This window comes from Barbus barbus (genome assembly GCF_936440315.1).
Source record: "Barbus barbus genome assembly, chromosome: 7".
Classification (NCBI taxonomy): Eukaryota; Metazoa; Chordata; class Actinopteri; order Cypriniformes; family Cyprinidae; genus Barbus; species Barbus barbus.
This window is the reverse complement of record NC_136735.1, coordinates 25535883-25559995: the sequence shown is the minus strand read 5'-3', so window position 1 is coordinate 25559995 and position 24113 is coordinate 25535883. Positions and strand designations below refer to the sequence as shown.

At 35.7% G+C, this 24113-nt stretch overlaps 1 protein-coding gene across 1 annotated transcript in view; it reads left to right on the top strand.

Moving 5' to 3' along the window:
- Nucleotides 1–220: 220 nt before the first annotated feature.
- Nucleotides 221–24113, top strand: part of dnah6 (dynein, axonemal, heavy chain 6) — a gene marked incomplete at its 5' end in the record, with an annotated part of 83950 nt that continues 60057 nt past the window's right edge. Inside the window, 30 exons of the mRNA XM_079421155.1 lie at nucleotides 221–496; nucleotides 1151–1324; nucleotides 1412–1692; nucleotides 2705–2972; nucleotides 3189–3323; nucleotides 5017–5131; nucleotides 5230–5344; nucleotides 7625–7793; nucleotides 8768–8875; nucleotides 8990–9100; nucleotides 9194–9283; nucleotides 10576–10696; nucleotides 10781–10932; nucleotides 11069–11221; nucleotides 11325–11576; nucleotides 12120–12248; nucleotides 12367–12480; nucleotides 13513–13656; nucleotides 14099–14254; nucleotides 14464–14514; nucleotides 14598–14690; nucleotides 16320–16439; nucleotides 16579–16759; nucleotides 16969–17065; nucleotides 17166–17370; nucleotides 18220–18384; nucleotides 18462–18572; nucleotides 19158–19283; nucleotides 20196–20351; nucleotides 20839–21000. Of these exons, the coding sequence (XP_079277281.1) occupies nucleotides 221–496; nucleotides 1151–1324; nucleotides 1412–1692; nucleotides 2705–2972; nucleotides 3189–3323; nucleotides 5017–5131; nucleotides 5230–5344; nucleotides 7625–7793; nucleotides 8768–8875; nucleotides 8990–9100; nucleotides 9194–9283; nucleotides 10576–10696; nucleotides 10781–10932; nucleotides 11069–11221; nucleotides 11325–11576; nucleotides 12120–12248; nucleotides 12367–12480; nucleotides 13513–13656; nucleotides 14099–14254; nucleotides 14464–14514; nucleotides 14598–14690; nucleotides 16320–16439; nucleotides 16579–16759; nucleotides 16969–17065; nucleotides 17166–17370; nucleotides 18220–18384; nucleotides 18462–18572; nucleotides 19158–19283; nucleotides 20196–20351; nucleotides 20839–21000 (4530 nt within the window). The remainder of the gene's footprint in view (nucleotides 497–1150; nucleotides 1325–1411; nucleotides 1693–2704; nucleotides 2973–3188; nucleotides 3324–5016; nucleotides 5132–5229; nucleotides 5345–7624; nucleotides 7794–8767; nucleotides 8876–8989; nucleotides 9101–9193; nucleotides 9284–10575; nucleotides 10697–10780; nucleotides 10933–11068; nucleotides 11222–11324; nucleotides 11577–12119; nucleotides 12249–12366; nucleotides 12481–13512; nucleotides 13657–14098; nucleotides 14255–14463; nucleotides 14515–14597; nucleotides 14691–16319; nucleotides 16440–16578; nucleotides 16760–16968; nucleotides 17066–17165; nucleotides 17371–18219; nucleotides 18385–18461; nucleotides 18573–19157; nucleotides 19284–20195; nucleotides 20352–20838; nucleotides 21001–24113) is intronic.

Genomic DNA, 24113 nt, shown 5'->3' with positions numbered 1-24113 from the left:
TTTGGCACAAGTTTTATAAGCAAAACAACTTCCCGCGGGTTGCTTAGCAACACTAATACTTTTATTGTACGTTACAGATGTAATATGGCAGTTCACTACGATTGTCACTAACATGCTGTTCTCTTGACTGTGTTTAAAGAGTTTACCGTCCAGACATAACTCAGAGGACAAGGAATTGAAACTTTTTTGGGAAGAACACAAATAGGAGGACAGTTTGGTCATGTACTCTTTTCAGAAAGGGTCATCCAGGAGCCAGGCAGGGCCAGAGCAAGGTCCTGACAAACAGAAGTTATTTGGGACAGCTGTGTCTTTACCCGTTTCCACCAGTGTACCTGGTTCTCTGGCACCTGTTGATGTGGAGCAGCTGAGGGCTAGACTTGTCTCAGCAGTGCCCAGACGTCCACAGCCGAACGCTGATGCTCTGGTGTTTCCTCACAGAACCAAAGCTCTGGAAAGACAATGGGCCGCACAGAGACCTGCACAAGTTGATATGTTGGTAAGAGCAATAACATCTGAGAACTCAATGTATAAATTGTGAGTTTGTTCATTTGTTCATTCATTTAATTTCTTTTGGCTGTCAAAATTGGTGGCATGACATATTACTTTTTTTTTTGTCCTAAAATGTATGATAAATATACATACATAAATATACCTGCTCAAATGGGCATGTTTTAATTGATCAATTAAAATTCATTTTTATATTATTTTTGGGGGTATAAAGTTAGAAATGCCAGAGTAAAGCAGCTGTTCTGAAATCATAATGAAGAAGAAAACCTCATCAAAAGACTTAGCCTACAATTTTGACAAGCTTATAATATTTTATAAAATCTTTATTATAATTATTTGAAAAACGTTTGTTTGCAGAGTGTTGGTAAGATTAGTTCAGGTTGTAAAATGTCACATGGTGCTCCCCCCAAAAAACAAATGTTTATTAATTAAAAATTCATGATATTTGTAAAAATTACTTTTAACCTTAGATGGTATACATTTAAAAGCTTGATATTTAAAAGATTTTTCTTTTCTTAATGTTGTATGCCATTATGACTCAAATATTAATAAACAGTTTGTAAAATGTACAATGGTAAACAAAAATAACTGTCATATTCATGACTGTTAACCATTTAAGTATGTGATCTATATTTTACTCTAGCCAGCTCTGAAGAGACGCAGTGAACATATGAAACTGGAGAACACCCAGAGGGTCAACTTAAGCCCTAAGATGTCTTTTCCCTCTAATGAGGTCCAATCCATTGACCCCTTCTCAGAGAGAGGACCCTCTCCACTACAGCTTCCCAGAATTCCTGACCATCTCAGGGATAGACAGGTCTGGACACTGTCATCATAGACAACTATGGCAGATGTGTCTTGTAATATTAGTGACAATTTTGTGCATTTTATTTGCTGATTTCAGGTGCAGTTGACTCAGGGTTCACTCAGGATACCATCAGCTCCTAAAAGAGCCAAGAGCTCATCTAGAAGTTATGCCACTGCAGTTTCACCTCTGAGCTACACCCCCTCTCCACCACTGTCTAGTTCACTGCTGTTCAACTCAGTAGAGGAAGTGATTCGTGCCAAAATTCACTCCCCACCTGATATTGTCCAAACTATTCGGAATAACCCTCACTTGGGATTCCTCTATGTGACGTCTGCAGAACCTAAATCATCCATCAAATTTGATTCATACAATCTCAAGTAAGAACTGCAGTTTTTTCAATCACATAGAAATGTGTTTGTACACTACCGTTTAAAAGTTTAGGGTTAGTTAGATAAAAAAAGAAAGAAAAGAAATTAACACTTTTAATGCAAGGATGAGATCAAACATTTTTACACTGTTACCAAAGATTTCAAATAAATGTTGTACTTCTGAACTTTCTATTCATCAGACAATCCTGGAAAAAAACACGGATTTCCACAAAAATATAAAGCTTTTTTCAGCATTGACAATAATAAGAAATGTTACCAAGTCAGCATCAGAGATGGTCTTATTATAGGGAGATGAGAGGGTCTGTATTACTTACTATTGGAGAAAGCCTAATGGCTAACTTGGATCACGTGTGCCGTAATAACCAATCACATTACAGCCTTGAGGTCACTGAATTTCAGTCAGAGTTGCTCAATCGCTGTTTACGGACACCATAGGAATGAATGAGAATTCATCAAATGATGAGCTGTTTCCTCTAAAAAACTGTTTATTCAGCGTAGTGAAGCCTCTCTTCCATTGACATCCATTCAAAACGGCCTCTGGTCTCCTTTCTGTTAGCATTAGCCATTACGCTTCTTTGGCTAATGGTTAAACACTATTTGGCTAATAGTGGCTTTGTCAGCATGTTAGAATGATTTCTGAAGGATCATGTGACACTGAAGACTGGAGTAATGGCTGCTGGAAATGTAGTTTTGCCATCACAGGCATAATTTACATTATATATATATAAATATATATATATTAAAACAAAACAAAACCAAACCAAAGACATTTTGCTTAAATTTATTAGTTTCCGTTTAAACATTTTCACATATTTAATCAAATAAAGGTTAATATTCAGGAATATTTCATTTGCATATTCTGAATAATGTTTGGTGTCATGGACTTTTTTGTTTGAATGATGAAAGTATGAAAAAGTGATAAATGCAAATACACATGAACTGTAAATTGTGTGTTAAACCAGATCTTTATCTCTGAATATTCCAATTATTCTTTTAACAGAATTGCAACGTTTGACAATATTAATAAGTCAGACTACTATACAGTCAGCACTCATGCAGTTATGCACTACCATGGGTCTGAGGTGGACTGTTTGCTCTTGGAACGCTGGGAGCAGGAATACCAATATCACCGGAAGCTTTTGCGCATCTCTGTGTTTGCCCTCTTCCGCAAGTGGAAGGCTTTCAGTGTATGGCGCACCAATGTGCGCTATAAGAAAATCAGCAAATGCAGACGGTCATTGCAAGAGCATCTCTTCATTCTCAATGAGGTTTGCCAGTGGTTATTGTATTTATTTCATATACTATATGGCTTTTAAAAAGCTAAGCTGATTTGTTTAAATAAAATATTATATGATCTATCAATGAAAGCAACTTGAATTTTGCATACTGTAAATATTTACAATAAGGTTCCGTGAACAATGCATCACCTTCTTTATGAAAAGTCTAGGAAAAGATTGATGAAAAGTATCATGTTTGTATTTCAGTCTCTGCGACCAGCTCTGATTGACATCAAGGAGATGTGTTGCCACATCAGTGATATGCCTTTGTGTCGAATAGAGAAAGACCATACATATACACTAAAAGAGTTTCTGAGCGCACAATACAAACAGCTGGAGGAGGTGAGAGAGATCTATGTTTGTGTGTTCCTTTATGCAAAGAAAATATATTTACTTCTAGATTAACGTTCAATATATTTAATTATTTAATATATTTTGAAAAAAAATGAGTTAATGTATTTTATTTATTTATACGTCATCTGAAAGCTGAATAAATAAGCTTTTCATTGATGTCCATTGATGTATTTGAAAATATGTAATCTGAGGGTGCAAAAAATCTAAATATTGAGAAAATCGACTTTAAAGTTGTCCAAATGAAGTTCTTAGTAATGCATATTATTAATCAAAAATCAAGTTTTGATTAGGAAATTTACAAAATATCTTCATGGAACATGATCTTTACTTAATGTCCTAATGATTTTTGGCATACTGTAAAAGAAAAATCAATAATTATGACCCATACAATGTATTTTTGGCTATTGCTACAAATATACCCCAGCGACTTAAAACTTGGTTTTGCGGTCCAGGGTCACATATCGAAAAATATGTGACAATATATTTACGTATATATATTGTAATTTATGAAAGAGTATGTCAAAGTATGTAATTTTACATTCAATAATACACTTAAAATATACAGATGCACATGTAATAAAATATATTAAATATATTTGTAATAAAATGTTTGAATACACATACACTCACATGCATATGTATGTAGGTATGCATGTATATATACACATATCCATATATATATACTGTATATAAAATATATACAAACTTTTAAATGTTTTCAGTAAACATCATAGACATTTTTATATATAAAATGTACAATGCAAACAATGTAAATGAACATATGTAAATGAACTATGCAAACAATAACGTGAGATAAAAGTTTAAGAATATGTGTTCAGCTTGATGTAAACACATGCATTATCTCATGAAGGAGTGCTTTTAGCATCCTTCCCTGGCCCGTGACATGGGCTGGGGCGTTAAGTTCTGATATGTCGTAGCCACGGGGGGATCGGAGGCACCCCCCCCCTCAATTATTAAACATCAATTTATAATTCACAACTAATATTATTAATATTATTATTTTTACTTGCCCTCTTCATTGTCCTCCACCCTTTCCCAGTTTTGATGAAATCTTTATTATTATTATTAAAATTATTATTATTATTAAGATTATGATTAATATTATTATGGTTATTATTGTTGCTAATAACATTTGCTGTCTTTATTATTACTATTATTATTATTTGTCTTTTTTATTTAATTTAATGACAGACACATGCGCGCACACACACACACACACACACACACACACACACACACACACACACACATATTTTATTTGTCTGTGTAAATGTAAATATTGTCACCTTCTTTACTTAGTGTTTTGTTTTGTTTTTTGTTTGTTTTTTCTTCTCTTATATGTTTGATCTATGGGGTTCTGTATTTGGTACATGTAAACATTGTCACATTCTTTACTTGCATAATTGAAAAAAACAAAAATTAAGGAGTGTTTCAAAAAAGCTGTTACATGTAAAAAATGTATTCACATATTGCAGTATATTGGAAAATATAAGCACTAGTTTCCCATATATGGAAATGTATAACTTAATATTTTGCATTATATTTTCCAGTGTAACCCCATTTTTTTAATAAGGGTTATATTCTGCATGCACTGCAGTGGGAAGAGTCTTTTCTGTCATTGTCAATTATAATTGGTTCTTTTTGTGTATCTGTGTTTTAGGTGTCCTCTCGTCTTGAGAAGTTCAGGGAGCTAGTAATGGAAGTGGCAAGAAGTGCCTGTCGAAATGCTTTGAAAGAGTCTGGACACACACCTGACTATGGCAACTTGGAGACTGGTGACACCTTTATTCAGATGTAAAAAACAATTATATGTCTAACAGCTGGCATATTGTGAATTTGAGCATGTTTTCCCTTTCTTATATGCATGCATCAGATGCAAATGAAGAGTTAGCGTCACCTGCTTTTGGATTGCTCTTTGAGGATTCACCTCAGAAGATGAGTTATACGCAGCAAGCAAACAAAAGCTACCACTGCAGACGTCTTACTTGGTTAGTCAACATTACTAACAATACTAACTCGCAACGCAATGGATCATCCAGACTGATTAATCAGCAGACACTTCACTATTTGTTGATTGTTGAGAATGTAACATGCTCTCTTGGCTGATTAATTATTCTGTGGATTGAATTTATACATGATAAAATACAGTGGCGTAGCAAATCAGCCCCAGGCCCATATGCAAAAAAAATTGTACGGGCCCCCCCCAAACGTTATGGGCTCCAAACTTGGTTAACTTAACTTGGGCCCTAGTGTTGATTTTTCTAAAGTAAATAACATTACGTGAATCGTGACTATTCACACGGTATAGGCTAAATGCTTGGAAATGATATTTAACGTTTTCAAGTCATTCATTATTTGTAGCACGCAAGCCACCCAATAATTGCAGTTTTGTGCTTTGTTACTACAAAGCCTTCTGTCAATGTTATGATAATATACAAACAATAAATGTGTTTTTACGCTCTTTAATTTGTAGTGAGATAATTTGCTTTAGTTCAAGCGGCATATGAATCAATGATATTTTCCTCTTTAATATTTGCAGCATGAAATAAACATGAATATTTGAATGCATGCATGAAAAAAATCTGAACAATTTAATACAAACGAATTTCTCATGAAATCGAAAAATCAGAGTTTCATGGAATTTTCACATTAACTTCACGCAATATAACATGATTTTATTATCGTTTTTGACTTTATTCTTAAAATATTATGACATTAATCTTATTTATTTAGTTATTTGTCAACGTGGCACTAAAATGCTGCCGTAGGCTATTTGTAGCTACTGAATGCAAACAGAATTTTGGCACAGCGGCCCAAAAAACAAACAAACAAACAAACAAAATAAATAAAAAACAAACAAAAAAGTAAAAAATAGTGAGGGGATATTTGAATTATTTGTTAATAAACTAGTGTTTTCTGAGTCAGTGTCGCAAAGATGAATTTGATGAACCTGACTCACCATCTCCTCATTGGACGTGCCTTTAGAGAGAAATGCATCTTTTCGGATTACATAATGAAAGAGTTTTTGTTTTCGGTTTTAAAATAGTAATTTAAAGTATTATATAGATATAGTTATCATGTCGGTAAGCCAATTATTCACTGAGTTTCAGTTCATTATTGTGAGGCGCTCCTGCTCAAGACAATCAAACAATCAGAAAGCATTTTTTCCTTATTTTACAAAAGCACAAGGTTTTGTTGATATTGTGAGTGCACACAAATAAAAGTAGACTCTTTGCAGTTCCAAATGATGTATACTCTTTATTAGCAAAAATGATGGCATATTTTTAAGCTTCCACTGTTATTAAAAAAATGCAAGTTATCACGCTGGCGCCTCCAGTGTCGATTGGATATGTGCCTAAAAGCACACATTTAACTAGATTAAATGTTTAAAGTAATACTGTGAAATGCATGAAGTGTTTTATATCTATAGATTTTATTTTAGGCAAGTCGTGATGATTTGAGAAGGCTAAATTGATCAAACATATGCTAAACTCACTGTCTGCCGCTGGTCGCTTGGTTGTTCCTTTAAAAAACTAAAACTTGAATTTAACAAACATAAAATGTTCCAAACATATTTCTAAATTAACTTAATAAATATTAAATAATAAAGAAACAAAAAGAAATATCACTACTTTGCCATTAAAAACCAAAACTGAACTATTTTAATGGCTGCAACAGCAGCTGTGTAATGGGGAAGATAGAGAGAGAAAAAAGACATGGCTCCAGATGGACTCGGGCTGAGAATTCTAATAAGCTGACGGACAAGGGAAATTCAGGGAAACTGCAGGGAAATTAATTCCCTCCTTTCAATTAAAAGTTGGGGTCCCCAATCTGTCCGGGCCCATATGCACCTGCATAACCTGCATACCCAGACGCTACGCCACTGATAAAATATATTATTGTAACTTCAGGTAGCTGAAAGCATGATCACATCGGCCCACTATATTTAATAATCAACATATGATATATAATAATCTTACTTTATATAAATAACACATATAAGTCAACTTTTGTTTAGAAGCATATATATCAAATACACTCTTTTTTCTTAGTTGCTTAAATGTGTAACTCTCTCAAAAATGAAAGCCTTTATCTTATTTCAAACTCATTCGTTTTTTTATTCTTGTTGTGGAACACAAAAGGAGATATTAAGAAAATATATATTTACTTAGTTTGCATTGACAGTTGTAGCAGTGACAGACTTCTGTCAAGTTCCAAAAAGTTATAATTTTTTCATGAACTGTTGATTTTTTTTTTGGTCTCCATAGTTTCATCAGACTGGCTGATTATCTGATTGTGAACACCACACACATGCTTGTAGTCAATTCAATCAGTAAACTACTAAGTGTGTTTCAAGAGCACATCACACACACCCCTTCACTCACCCTCATCCAGAGCTGGGCAGGTGGTGAGACTAGCCTTGATCCTGATGTAAAGGTTAGTAAGCTTGTTTGGGTATGTGATTCAGGGTAATATTATTACTGTTTTTTTTATCTGTTCGTTTCAGTCTGTATGTCTGTGATTCTTAAACTACTGTCACTTTGATTATATTTTTTAATTAAAACTAAAATATCAAACAGATAATTAAAACTGGAACCTTTTTTTATCATATGTTTTATTTATTTTTGCCACTTTTCAAATGACTGATACATATAGATTGCATTTTCACCCTTGTTCCGAAGCGAGACTTTCAGTTTACAAATATGAAGATTTACCAAACAAATAATAATTATACTTTAATAATAATTATACAAATGTTAAGAAATGTAAAGAAACTTTTCATTATTTGGTGACATTTATCACTTTTTACACTAAATTAAATCAATTTCATCACCTTCTTCACTGGCTTCATTTCCATTGTGACCAAAAGTTTTGTAAATAAATTTGATCAAAATGAATGATGGACAATGTCAGTGAAGAGCATCAAATATCAGACATGTGATGTACTGAGAGAAAAAAAGAGTCAAATCACTTGTAAACAGAATAGTTTTATTGTGCATCATTTACAAGCTTCAGTTTTGTCAAATTATGCAAGTGTGTATCTATTTTTAATTTTAATTTTTAAGTTTTTTTGTTTGTTTTATTTTATTCCGTTTGTTTTAATTGTATTTAGTTGTTTAAAAAATGTAATTTCCTCCACAGACTATTACCAAACACGCAATGTGTGTGCAAGTTGAAAGTTTAGAATTTAGTTTGGGGTGTGTGTGTGTGTGTGTGCAAGTTCGACTACACTCGTGAGGTCCAAAATGACCTCACTAATATATTGAAACCTGTAAAACACAGCCTACTGTTATGTTTAGGCGTAGGTGTTAGGTCAGGTGAAAATATCATCAAACCTAAATAAACAGTGGAAGTCTATGAGATACCATCAGTATTATAGTTAAACAAACAAAAGCATGTGTGTGTTACAGGTCACAGGAGAGCAAAATGTTAATACTTCCCACCAGCCAATGTTTATAACCGAGCTGATGCTGGACACGCACTCCTTAGCATACCAGCCCTCCAATGACGACTTCCAGGTTTGTGTTTCTGCGCACTATATTTGAGTCTGTTGCAAAGCTTGTCTGCAGCATAACCATTATGTGTATATCTGCACAACGCATGTTTATGTGTGTCATTTGTGTGTATATCAGGAGTGTGTAGCAGAGATTACTGGGAGGTTTGAGAAGACAGTATTGTCTTTGGATACTCTGCTGCAAGACACCTACTTTGATGCTTTTACTCAACCTATTATCAACAAAAAGGTTAAAAAAATATAGCATCATTGCTTCAATGCACTCTTTTATAATTTGGCCATTGCTGATGTTTTTGTCCGCATGTGTATGGGTGGGTTTCAGGTTGAGGAGAAGACATGTGGGGATGGCCCTAGTCTTGAGGAAATCTTGGAAGATGATGCTTATCTGCAGGACATCATCCTCAATATTAAGGTTATTATTTTATTCTAACATGACTATAATATAAAAGCAGTTAAAAAGAGACTGTTCTTATGCACCACTTTAACATGTTAAAGTTGAGGTATTTTAAATATAGGAATATTTGTGTTTTCTATACAAGTTATAGAAGCAATTTATTGGTTTCTTCAATATTGCGTTCTTCAATAAGTGTCACCATTTGGTGGTTCTAGTAATGGAAGTGGCAACATATTCATAAAGAATATGTTTAACAGAAAACAGCAGTGTTTTCAGGTAGAGTAACTTACTTATTTAAATATATTTCAGTCATGAAAACTCTCAAGTTCGTTTAGATAGATAGTTGACAGTAGCTATATTTCCATCACCATACTTTTATGCACATTTTGAAGTATCGCATCAGAAACGATTGATGGAAATGCTGAATTTCAGATTGAAATGCTTTAATTTGCAAAAAAAGTTTTTATGCTCGCTTGAGGTGGTTTTTAGGAGCAGTCGTGGCCTAGTGGATAGTGAGTTGGACTTGTAACCCGAAGGTTGTGGGTTTGAGTCTCAGGTCGGTGGAGTGAATAACCACCCTCAATACCACGACTGAGGTGAGACCCTTGAGCAAGGCACCAAACCCCCAACTGCTCCCTGGGCGCAGCAGCAATGGCTGCCCACTGCTCCGGGTGTATGTGTGTACACTTGGATGGGTTAAATGCTGAGCACAAATTCCGAGTATGGGTCACCATACTTGGCCACACACCACTTCCCTTTCCCTTTTTTTTTTTTACTTGTGCAATAAAAGGGTTAATGCAAATAATGGTAGATGGAAATGTATTTGCCTAATAAATTTCTCCCTGCGCATCAAGAAAGTTATGTGACTTTGTGCTGTGGGACGGCAAATCCTGACCAACCAGCGAACCACTCTCGTTCCATAGCATCTGAAATATTATGGTCATTCTGAAATCCCTGAGCAAAGTCTAATTTTGTCGTGTGCCATTTTTATTAGTTTAAATGTCTATATAGTTTTTTGTTCATTTTTATTTAAGTTTTAGTTTGTTATTTTAGTACAGTAAATTGCTAAATCATACCTTGACAACTACCTAAAATAAAATGTGTTTTTTAGATTTAGTTAATTATAAACCTTCAATGCACATACACAGAGCACATCAAATATGGAAAAGAGACGCTCAACCATGCTTGCTTGATGCACAAGAACAAACCGAGAAAGCACAATTAAGCTTCCATGTTTACTACAAGCTTAATTTTTTTTTTTAATATCTGTCTCTAATTGTGAAAATGTTTCATGTTTCTTCCCCTGTCAGCAATCTATTCACTTTGCATTCAATACCGCTAATGTGTATGCTAGTACATTTGAGCCGTTCAGACTGTTTTACAAAGAAAATGAAGAACTGGATCTGGAGGCTCTCAAAGAGCAAGACCATGGTACATCATCTTTATCATAATCATCATAATCTATGTGAAAATCATGATTGTCACACTTATGTTGTGTATGTGTGTCTGATGCAGAGGTTGCATTTTTTGGGAACAGTCTGGATAAATATCATCGAGAGCATAAAGAGGCTTTAGCCATCAAACAGAAAAGACCCTTGGGAATTCTGCTGGTGGATACTACACAACTGAAGCAGAAACTTATACCATCCCCTCTACGCTGCATAGAGGTTGCAAACTGACACACAAATACAAAATGATTTCTTCTGTAATATTTGCATTCATCATTTATCCCAACACAGCCTGTAATAAGGGACAAATAAATACACAGATACATAACCCACCTCATTCTGAACCCTTTTCCAGGTCATTAATGACATCCTACCTCGGCTGGCAAAGAAAAAAATGGATGACATCATTGCAGAGGCTCAGGATGCCCAGTTCAAACTGGACTTTGTTCCAACTGTAACCAACGAATATGTCAACTCCCTCAACTTCCTAGAGGAAATTCAGAAGAGGGTAAGAATCAGAAGAGAACCATGACCCATCAAACAGAGGGCTGAGTATTAGACGGCAGTTTGCTCAGATGTATTAATCTAATCTTTTAATCTTTTTCTGTTAGATTGTTGTGCTGGAAAAGGAGACTGAGACTGTCTGTGACATGTACAAGTTGATTGAGTCTTACTCTGTCCCCACTCCTCCTGAGGATATTGCCGTCTTTGCCACATTGTCTCCTTGTATAACTGCCATAAGGATCACCATCGACAAGGCAGTGGGAGAGCGGCACACTTATGTGGACAAATTTTGCCAACACCTCCAGCAAGACATCAACCAACTAAACAAGAAAGTACTGGAAGTGAAAGAGCAAGGAGAGGTGAAAGAAAGAAATAGTGATACTATATCAGAATAATGTTCTAACATTGTTATGGTATTTTTATTTTGTATATTTTTATTTTTAACAGTTCAAAAGTGTGGAGTCAGCAGATTTGTTTTGAAAGAAATTAATACTTTTATTCAATAAGGATGCATTAAATGAATCAGATGTGACAGTAAAGGCATACTTTTGTTACAAAATATTTATATTTTAAATAAATGCTGTTGAATTTTCTATTCATCAAAGTATAACAACTATAATTTTTCTTGAGCACCAAATCAGCGTATTACAATGATGAAGGATCATGTTACACATTTTAAAATATATTTAAACAGTTATTTTAAATTGCAATAATATTTACTGCTTTTTTTTAATCAAATAAATGCTTGATGAGCATTAAAAGAATCTTGCTGACCCCAATTTTTTGAACAGTATTGTATACCCACCCAGTACTTTAACTTTTTGTACTTAACCGGTCAAATGTGAATTATTGCTAAATAACTCACAGTCTACCTTTGTGTCTTTTTGATGTTGTCTCTACAGAACAGTCAGCTCCTTGACATCGATGCAGATCGCTCTAACATACGCCGGCTGCTGGGAGATATTCAGATCTCTATTGATGAGCTGCAGACTCAAGCCTTCAAATATAAAACCTACCAGAAGAACTTTAAAGTCAGTGTGTCTATATGTCCACTAGAGGACGCTTGTTCTCTATTTATTTTTATGTTTTCACCTTGTCTGGCTGGGCATCACGAGTTATACTTATTTTTAACCTATGTCTGTTTTTCAGGTGGAGGTGACTAAATATGAAGCTCTAGAGGAACTGACTGCTGAAGTGAAGCTGAAACAGTTACTGTGGGATTCTCTGGAAGAATGGGGAAATCTAGAGAACAGCTGGTTGCAGGTCATTTTTTTATATACTTTTGAAGCATTTGAATTTTTCCCTTTCACTTAAATCCACTTAATGGAGGAACACCATAACTCCTTAGATTTAAACTGCAAATTGAAGTGTAGTATAATTTACAACAACTGTACTTCAATTATTTTTGTTTAGAGATGGTGTAAATTAATATGATAGTGATGGGAGAAACAATACTCTTTGAAACTTTGAATTAATTGAACCAATTGTTAAGTACAAACATCAATGATTGACTTTTTTGAAGCGCTCAAAACGTCACATTCTAGTGATGTCTGCTGGTCAGAATGGTGTAAATGCTACTAAAACAAACCAATTGCAAAAGTTTAATTGAAAAGGTTATCTATTAAATGAAATGAACAAATCATATAATACAATCAAAGTGTCTGTATAATATGTTAATTTATTATTTTACAGGGATTGTTTTGTTTGTTTTATGGAGAGCCAGGCCAGCTCACTAAAACTCTTCTTTGTATTATACAAATGTGTCATTAAAAATGTCAACAATTTATAAATCTGATCTGAGATTAGATAAAAACAATGTAGGCACTGGTTCGGGGTTCACAAAGATCATCGCCCCCTAGCAGCAAACCATTGAAATTTTTCTACCATTGAATCACATGACTTTGGCTGTTTGATGCCAGATAAATAATTCACAAAGGTTTGGAAGCTGTTGTGAAAGTGCACATCACTATAATATGTTATTTATTTATTTATTTATTTATTAAATTCTAAACTGTATAGTATACAGTAGTATAGTACCAGTTCTTGAGGGTGATAGCAATCACTTAAAAATCTCCAAACCCAAAGTTTGAAGTCCAGTTCCAAAGTAGGAGTAGAGATACAGCAACTTTAGTGTTACTGAGATAAAATCTTATGGTTGTCTTAATTATGGCCTTAAATTAGGCACTTTAAGCTAGATAGCTTCAGATGAAGTGTCCTTGCAAATGGTGTGCTGGAAGCCATTTTGAATGAAAGTGTCTTCTAAATGTCAAATGGTCAATTATCTCTTTGATGCAGAATAAGTTTGATGAGCTGGACCCAGAATTGCTGAGCAGGCAGGTGAACAAGTTTGCCAAATATGTCAGCCAGCTGGAGAAAGGACTGCCAAAAAACAATGTGGTGCCCTGCCTCAAAGAGGATGTGGAGAGCATGCGAGAGAAGGTGGGTGAGGTTGGCACTAATGCTAGTGTGTCATTGCTTTTCAACAGTTTCCTTGTTTGAAGTCAACTGCTGTATTTTGCATTTGGACTGGAAAAATGTCTAAACCCCTTGACAAAGTGTAGTATTAGGAGTACACTTTTAGGAGTACACTATACCGTTTAAAACTTCAATTAATTTATTTACTATATTGTTTACTATAGAGTAATAGCCATTACTCTAGTCTTCAATGTCACATGATCCTTCAGAAATCATTCTGGTTTGGTGCTCAAGTAACATTTCTTATTGTCAAATGTTAGTGATTTTAAGGATTTTTTGATGAGTGTAAATTTCTAAAGAAAAACATTTATTTTAAATAGAAAACTTATTAACTTAATATTATAAATGTCTTTAATGTCACTTTTGATGATTGTACCTGCGTATTTAATATTCTGTGTTTGTGTAGCTGCCAGTCATCACAGACCTGCGTAACCCATGTCTGAAAGCTCGTCACTGGGAAATGCTGGAGGACATTGTGGATTCCAGCCTACTGGAAGAGCCACTGACTCTCGCTTACCTGCAAGAACTCAACATCTTCCACTTTGGACCACAAATACAGGAGGTGAGAGAAACACAGAGGCTCTCAATATCCACTGATGTACTTACCTAGACAGCATTTCTGGGCACCATAGACACAGTCCACATTTTTAACTTGCTGTCTGGGTAGGCAGCTCACTAGGTTTTGAGGTGCAACTTGCCAGGAAAGAGTAAATCATTGTATAGGTGCTGAGAATTCTTCTTTTAACTCTATGAATCTTCTCAAACTCTCAGGTGTCAGCACAAGCCTCAGGAGAAGCATCTCTGGAGAACATTCTGAGAAAGGTGACATCTATATATATCATTCTCATTTAATAACTTTTATACGTATCTTTAAATTCAACTTTACACACTCATACTATTGATAGATCGAAGAATCTTGGAAGACGACAGAGTTTGTGGTTCTGCCCCATCGGGACTCCAAGGATGTGTTTATCCTTGGGGGAACTGATGATATTCAGGTAAGAGTGTGTCAGAACCTTTGTTCATAGTGTTTCAGATTGTTAAACTGTAAGATTCATGCATAATTATAATTATATTCCAACCCTAACCTTGCCTAGATATCACGGTTTTTGATAGATGATTAAAATGTCTTCATAATCTGCTTTTGAAAAAATATGGTAGTATCATGCAACAGCAAACATTCTATCAGTTCTATCAGAGATCTCTCTGTCTCAATATACTGTACTGTACAGGCCAATTCACACCACACAGACAAACACCAACAAAGCATAACAACGTCAGCATTTGTTATGCCGGTTTAACATTTCTTTCGCTTGCTGAAGCACATGCACTTTCAAACAGTTATCTTTCGTGTCTGATTGCGCTAATACTGTCAAAACAAACAAGGTTTACAAATAAATATAGTTGGTTATGTCTAAAGTGAAAGTAAACAGTTGCCTGTATATTAGATGCGTTCAGCTCTTAAAGTGATAGTATTAAACATGCTGCTATTACATTAAAAGTTCGCCCAAAAAAAAAAATTCTGTAATTGTTTACGCACTCTCATTGTCAGACTCATGGACTTTTGTTGTGTTTTCTTTCCTTGTGTGCCCATGACCTACCCATGACCATGGTTTCCCTCGTGTCTGATTGTGTCATTCTGTTCACCTGTGTTTTATTATTTAACCTTATTTGCCCACCTACTTAAGTTCATGTCTGTTCATTCTGTCTTCTGCCTGCCTTCTGTGAATCACCCTTCTGTGGATTTATTAAAGGATATTTGACTTGATCTTCATCTTCGTGCGGGTTTTATAGACCACGTTACGTGATGCTCATGTTTTCCCAGGCCTGTATTAATTTCTTTCTGGTGCGGAACACAACAGAAACTTTTTTTGAAGAATGTAGGTAACCAAACAGTTCCTTTGTCCACTGACTTTGATAGTAGGGAAAAAATACTATGGAAGTCACTGGGGACCAGCAACTGTTTTGTTACCCACATTCTTTACAATAATTTTTATCTTCAACAGAAGAAAGAAGCTCATTCAGGTTTAAAACAACTTGAGAATGAGTAAATGATGGCAGAATAATTTTCATTTTTGGGTGAACTCTTCCTTTAATGTTAATAATACTCATTTACTGGCTCTTGACTGAGTACAGTTGTTTTAATAAGAATTAAATTAAAATTCTTTATGTAAGAATTTATAATGTAAATTTATACAGTGAAGTTTATACAGGTGCTTTATTTTTATATTTCTTTAATCCTACTGCTAAATACACCTACTGTACCTGAAAAATAAAGCACTGTTTGTTTTATTTTCATATTGTTTGTATTTGTAATGTGTATCTTTGTTCTTATATTTTAATAACAAAGATTACATAATGACAAATATTTTTATCTTCACCCTCTTTGGCTTGAAAGTCTTTGCCATTCTTTATTTTATATTTTGTTAACTTGTAAGTCTTTGTTTTTAAAGTAGGGAAATCAGTTTGGCTGTATGCCTTAGACAACTTAGTAAAATCAACATGACAAAGAATTGTGCTAAAATCGTGAATTGTGATTTAAAAAAAAAAAAAAAAAAGATATTTCTTCCATATCGCCCAATATTATTAATATTTGTATTCTGTCTATGTGAATGTAAAACCTCTAGGTGCTTCTCGATGACAGTATAGTCAATGTGGCCACAGTTGCATCATCTCGTTATGCTGGCCCCATCAAGGCCAGAGTGGACAAGTGGCAGAGACAGCTTTCTCTCTTCAACCAGACCTTGGTAATCACACCAGAGTGGTGATCACCAAAAACAAAACCAAAGCCAGATAATTTTTGGTTTTAGTTTTTGGATTTTGTTTTGTTCTGTTTTTATGTCAAATATTAGTCTTTCTCTGACTGCTTTTTTGCTGTATTCCTAGGATGAGTGGTTGGCATGTCAGAGAAGCTGGCTTTATCTTGAGAGTATTTTCAGTGCTCCTGACATCCAGAGGCAGTTGCCTGCTGAGTCTAAGATGTTCCTTCAAGTGGACAAGTCCTGGAAAGAGATCATGAGGAAGGTCAACCGCCTGCCTAATGCCCTGCGTGGTGCCACACAAACAGGTCTGACAGGATGTAGCTCAGGAAGCATCTCAAAACATTAGCTGAACAACTCAGAACATTAGATGTACACATACTTTAAAAAAATAAAATTCTTGTTCAGTGTCAGAAGAGTTTTTATCTGCAAATTAGTACATGAAAAATGAAAGCTGTAGGTTAACGTAAATTTTAAATGACTTTCACCAGTGTTGCCCTCTAATCTGTCTCCTCAGGGCTTCTGGATATTTTCCAAAATAATAATGCACTCCTGGAGCGGATACAGAAATGCCTGGAGGCTTACCTGGAGTCAAAGAGAGTTATCTTCCCAAGGTGCCTACGCACACGCACATATTCACAGCAGTTTCTCATCAGAATGCTGATTTCTCTTGATGCTGTGCCATGACTTAACTCACTTTTCTGGGTGGCTTAGGTTCTATTTCTTGTCTAATGATGAACTGTTGGAGATTTTGGCTCAGACGCGGAACCCTCAGGCTGTGCAGCCTCATCTGAGGAAGTGTTTTGATGCAATATCTCAGCTGGAGTTTGGCCTTCTTACCCCTGGAGAGGGAGAGACTGGTGAAAAAATACAGTACACCAATGACATCTTAGCCATGGTGTCACCTGAGGGAGAAAAGGTGAATTCTTTTATTTTATTTTCTTTTCTTTTCTTTTCTTTTTCGTGTAAGACAAATTCAATACAAATAGGTTCAGTGTACCTTTTGGCTGATTTGTTTTCTTATTTTTGTCTTCAAAATGAAAAATATATAATGAATTAATTTAACATATTGTCAACCCTTTTTATGGTCGGTGAACATTTTGACTATTCCATTTCCTATTTGGAAAGGAATAGCATGAAAGTAAAGGATGGCTCGTTTTTTGCATTTGGTTTTACTTTTTCTTATTGTGTACCTAATCAGTTTATGGCTTCAGTATTTTATTTGCACATGTGGGCGGTACTGAACCGCTCTGTCTTCTGTACAGCATTAATTCATAAAGAGTCGATATGACTCTGCCAGTGTCTTTACACTTTAATAAAATGTTAAAGTTGCAAACCACCACTTACTGTTATTGCTACACATTCCATTATCAAGCAGCAAAGCTTTTCCTAATGTAGGACACATGAGAGATGCTGACGCAGAGTTTGGTATATTTTTTATATGTAATAACTTTAAGTAATGTTTTCATTTCCCCTTGATAAATGCAATGAAAATGTTTTATTCATTTTGGATAAAAGTGAAATGTTTGGGTATTACTGTACACAGAAATAAGCCATCTTTTCCTTTCTCACTATCCCTTTCCAAATAGGAATGAAATGGTCAAAATTTACACAGACGTTATAAATGATAAATGAGGGGTTTGTTTTTCCGTCTTGAAAACAAAAACTAGAAGACAAATTATCAGAAAGTACATGGACCAAATAGCAAGGATATATAAAATAAAAGAGGATAATGTTAAAAATATGTATGTGTGTGTCTGTGCTATAGGTGGCACTGGGGAAAGGCCTGAAGGCTCGTGGAAATGTAGAGGACTGGTTGGGGAAGGTGGAGGAGGCCATGTTTTCCTCTCTTAGGAGGCTTAGTAAGGCTGCAATTGCTGACTACCAGAGCAAACCCAGAGTGGAGTGGGTTGTGGCTGGACATCCCTCACAGGTTTGTGCTTGTCTAGGTGGGATTGTTTTTGTGCATCTCTGAGTGTATGAGCAATTCTCACCTATGCTTTTCTGCAGGTGGTGTTGACGATTTCTCAGCTCATGTGGTGCAGGGACATGGACAACTGCCTAGAGGGAGATCATGACCACTATCAAGCGCTACAAGAATTTGAGATCACCAACTTTGAGGTGACAACATATAGCTTTCATAGACCAAATGTGACCCTGGACCACAAAACCAGTCTTAAGTCGCTGGGGTATATTTGTAGCAATAGCCAAAAATACATTGTATGGGTCAAAATTATAGATTTTTCTTTTATGCCAAAAATCATTAGGATATTAAGTAAAGATCATGTTCCATGAAGATATTTTGTACATTTCTTACCGTAAATATATCAAAACTTAATTTTTGATTAGTAATATGCATTTCTAAGAACTTAATTTGGACAACTTTAAAGGCGATTTTCTCAATATATAATTTTTTTTTGCACCCTCAGATTCCAGATTTTCAAATAGTTGTATCTCGGCCAAATATTGTCCTATCATAACAAACCATATATCAATGGAAAGCTTATTTATTCAGCCTTCAGATGATTCATAAATCTCAATTTCGAAAAATTGACACTTAAGACTGGTTTTGTGGTCCATGGTCACAAATGATCTTCATATAGATTTATATTTATTTATTTATATATAACAATTTAGTATGTGTAGTACATTCATGTGTTTTTTTATATACTGTATGTGTTTATCTGTCTTTATGTGTACAAATAGAGACTGAATGCTCTTGCTGCTCTGGTCCGTGGGAATTTGCCCAGTCTTCATCGAAACATCATCACAGCTCTCATCACCATAGATGTGCATGCCAGAGACATTGTCACAGAGCTTGTCAAAGAGAAGGTTTGTGTATTTCCTTCATCTTATCACACAGGGACCAAGACAAATGTGACCTCTTTGCAATAGATCGGTGCTTCTTAATAGGGTTATAACAATATTATATTTTAACTACAAGATTTTCATGGTTAAAAAAATAACTGATTCAGTTAACATCTTAAAACTGTTGCTTCCAGCTAACATGCAAGTCTTCTATCTATAATATTGCTTCCTCCAGTTGAAAAGCCATCTCGTCTGAATCAGGATAAAAATATGCGCAGATCAAGCATTTTTGAAAGTGAAATACATACATGTCGTTGGATTTTGATGTGAGAGGACAACAGGGGATGGGCCGTTTTACAGGAGGAAGCTTTATTATGGATTATGGACTCCAGTGTCGTTATGGTATTTTGTCCAGAAGCGATGAAAATGAACATCTTGGATAGTCTGAGAGTATGTTAAATTTTCAGGAATTTTCAATGTATGGGTCAACTATACCTTTAAATAATCTATCAATCAAATAAAGTTTTACTTTTGTGTTTACTCTTTTTGGACAATAAATCACTCAAAATACACATGTTGAGAGAATCTGTAACCATAACTATAAAAAAGCTTATAAAAACAACTTAGTGTTGATCGCTGCTTCCTGCAGACTGGGGTGTGTAACGCTTATCTTTTTTACCTACTATGTTGGAGTGTCAACCAGATAATTTACTGACACTGGATTATTTTTGATGGTATCATATTGCATGCTTATTTTATTATTTATATTTAGCAGCATAAATTGTACTGTACTCCCCTGTCCATCAGTATCAGAATAAACCTGTGACCAGGCAGTTGAGAACTACTGTAATACATAATGTAAATGCCAATTATTTACCTGTCTGATAGTTCAAGGGGTTATTGTGCGTGCGTGTGTGTGTGTGTGTGTGTTTGTAGGTGGACTCCAGTGATAATTTCGAGTGGCAGAGGCAGTTGCGGTATTATTGGGATGTGGATCTGGATGACTGTGTGGCTCGGATGGCTCTCTCTCAATATGTCTATGGATATGAATATTTGGGAGCGTGTCCTCGTTTGGTGATCACTCCACTGACGGTACATTAATGCACTTTTTTATGAGTGTATTTAATACATATGCTGTAAAACATGGATTTTTGTCCAGTTATTTTGAATGCGTTTGAATTTTACTTAATGTAAACAAATTTGCATAAAATTGATTGAATAAAGATTGCTTTTACTTTATATAAATTCTAATGTTCAGTATAAAGTAAAACTAAATTATACAATTTTACCCTGTAAAAATGTATTTTATAAAATAAAACCAATATCAAAAGAAGCTATAAATAATGCTCAATATTATCAAAAACAATAAAGCTGTGATAGAATTTAAATTCATGGTCTATTTTGATTGAAATTGTACATGTTATGCATAAGAAATAACAGTTTAACCACTCATACTAAAGTGCGAGTAACAAATAAATGTATCAATTCGTGGATGGATCTGTCAGTGTTGTGTGTATGAGTTATTAAGATGCATGATTGTGTGTGCAAATTGTGGATCTGTTTGCTTTTTTTATGTTAGGATCGATGTTACCTCTGCCTGATGGGAGCGCTGCAGCTAGATCTTGGAGGAGCTCCTGCAGGTCCAGCTGGTACAGGCAAAACTGAGACCACTAAAGACCTTGCGAAAGCTCTGGCAATCCAGTGTGTGGTCTTTAACTGCTCAGATGGACTTGACTATAAGGTGTGAATCTGTCTCTCTGCCAGTCCAACTTCTGTTTTCTTTTTTCCTCATTTTTTTAAGCAGCTTGACAACCTATATGAGATACTCGTTTTCCCTGTCATATTAGAGTGAATTCATTGTATCTGTCACTAGGAGGCAGAAGATCCCCAACTGAGTTATCTGTGCTGTACATGAAAACCACTGTAGACATCTGTCTGAGACATCTATCTTTTTATTTATGGCCAGTCTGTGTTTAGTGTTTGCTAAGGGGAGTCATATGTCATAAAGATGTGTAAGATTCTGACTAGGCCTTAACAACAGCCATAGTCATTGTTTAACTTTTTTTATTCTGTTACTGGAACATTATTTTACCATATCTAGCTCTTTCTGTAGATCATTCCTCTGCCCACGGGTTTGCTGGGCTGGGGCTTGTTATTGCTGTGGTTCAGTACATGGGGGGGGCATGTGAGAATGTCATCCTGTGGAACAGTAGACTGTTATTAAACAGTATGAAATCAATTAATCACTACTGCCTCATATTTTCAGTTGCTATTATCTACAGGGGTTGGACAAAATAATGTGAACACCTGGGAAACATGCAACATTTCTTTATTAAGGTGTTTTACCATTTGCCTTTAATACAGCTTCCAAACTTTTTTGAATAGATTCGTCTTCTATTCGTCTTCTATCAGAACAATTGGTGTTGGAGGAGGGATTCTTCTTATTCCTCTTTCTAAAACTGCCCATAATGGTTTGAAAATATTCAAGTCAGGTGATTGAACTGGCCAGGGCAAATGTTGAAGTTCATCTTGGTGCTCCAACTGTCCAGGTTTCATGATCATGACTCCATCTTTTTCACATTTTAGCATTGTTGTCTGTGATTAATGGTTTAGCAATTGCAGCATTTTCTCGTACTGTATGTTGGCTTGGTAGAGTTGTCTGAGGTTTTTTTTTGTGGACAAAGGGTATTCAAGGTACAGTAAATATTGAGGTTTGCTGTCACTTTTGCTGCAGCAGTTCTGTATTGTTTGGATACAATCCTTCTTAATATTCGATCATTCATTTGTGGTCTTCTCCCACTATTTTCTTCACTAATAAAGTCTTGCCATGCTTTGTGTGCAGTAATAATGGTAAAGACTGTTGTTCTTAAAACACTAAACAATTATAAGGTTAATACAAATATGCCTGCTAAATGGGCTCTGTAAGAATTAGCTCTTATTTTATTATTAGGAAATTTGAATCGTAGGGATTCGATATTGATTTGATTAATTGATATTAATCAAAACGTCTAATTTATACTTTATCAACGATCGTCCAGCGAGCGTTAGAATCAGTATATCTTAACAATTCTGTTTATTTTGTGGCCACGATAATAATACAGAATTGGTTGGGGAAATTTGAGTACAGGTAGTGGCTCTGGGCAAAGTTTTGAAATGAATATTACACAACAGAAGACAGAAGATTTCTTTATAAATGAATCAAAGTTTATTTGCTAGTCTACGATAACATACTACACAAAACACATATACAGGAACGCGATTTGAAGGATGTTAAAGTATAGCACTATTTGCTATTTCAAAATGTCTACCAGGGGCAGATTACGAGCAGAGAACCTTACTATCTTGACTTTTAAAGATTAATACCACCAGCTCAGTAAGGTATGAAGAGTTGTTACTTGCTTTGAGTTGACAGGCGATCTGTTGTTTTCCTTGTGTGTCTCCGCGTCTCCGCGTTGTCGAGGATTGGCTGCTGTAGCTGTAGTTGCCTGACACGTTTCAAGGGATGCCCTTCGGTGGTTGGTTGGCTTCTCTGTGACGTGATGACGCTCTTAAGAAGTTTGTTTGGAGTTCTTACGGCTTCAGGTGTTAAAGTTTCTTTGGTCGGAACTTGGACGGCATGTGTGGATTCTCGCCAGATGGTATATGGCTGAGGACGCTTAGCAGCGCGATCAAATGACGAAACCGAAGTTTCAAGGAAGTCAGCGAGCAAGCAAGCAAAGCTTTTGCGTCCATTTTTAAACGGCCCGATTTGGGTCCAGGCGACTGACGCACGGCTTCTTTCTGTGCATACATTATTGGCTTAGTTATTTTAATTCCATGAAGCAAATATTGAAAGCAGATTTCTTGTTGTACTCATACATTATGATGCTAAAAGTTAACTTTCATCAATACCAACTTCTTGCCAATGAACTCAGCTTTCGTTCAACATCAAACATCAGGTATTTCGCATACACAAAGTACTTATACTAATTTTATCTAATTTTATCTACTGCACGGGCTAAGGCATCAATTAAAACATCCTACATTCTAAATAATCACACCAAGCATATGATACTAGTGATCTACCATCGGTTCCAATAAAACAGCAAGCTTATAAATGACATAACATACAACCTGAATATATATATATATTGTCTCTTGAGTATATTGCTTTAATAGCAGCAATACTTTATAAAAGTTACTTTATAAAAGAGTCTTTGTTCTGTCCAAAAAGGGTAAAAGAAAAGCCGGAGGTCATGAGAATGTCACTTTGGGTGTGTATCTAAAACGTCTCGGTTACGTATGTAACCCTAGTTCCCTGAAGGAGGGAACAGAGACGTCACGTCGGATGACCGATGAAATTGGGATCTCGCCAGAGAGACCAATCCACTTCGAGTGTAACTAAACGAGCCAATGGACATTGGCATGCGAACATTGCATCCAGCTGCCGCTGATCACGGCATGAGTATAAGAGGCAGCAGGTGCACCGCATTAATTCATGCTTTCGCTGAGGAGCCGAGCCGGTGACCCGGCAGCTCAGCGGTGGTACAGCGACTGTGGCGACGGGACGTGACATCTCCGTTCCCTCCTTCAGGGAACGAGGGTTACATACGTAACCGAGACGTTCCCATTCAGTCGGTCACTCCGAGTCACGCCGGTTGACCATCGAAATTGGGATCCCTACCAAAGCGTCACAGGAGCTGCCCCTTCCAGTGCCCTGTGTAGGCCTCCTTATCCTTCCTATAAGGCAGACGATAGGACCGGGCTGACGGAGGAGGTCAACTACTGTTGTTCCTTGAGCAACCCAAACAGTAGGACTTGGATAACACTGGGAAGCATGCCCTTCTGCTTGGAAGAGGCACACTGCGGAGTCAC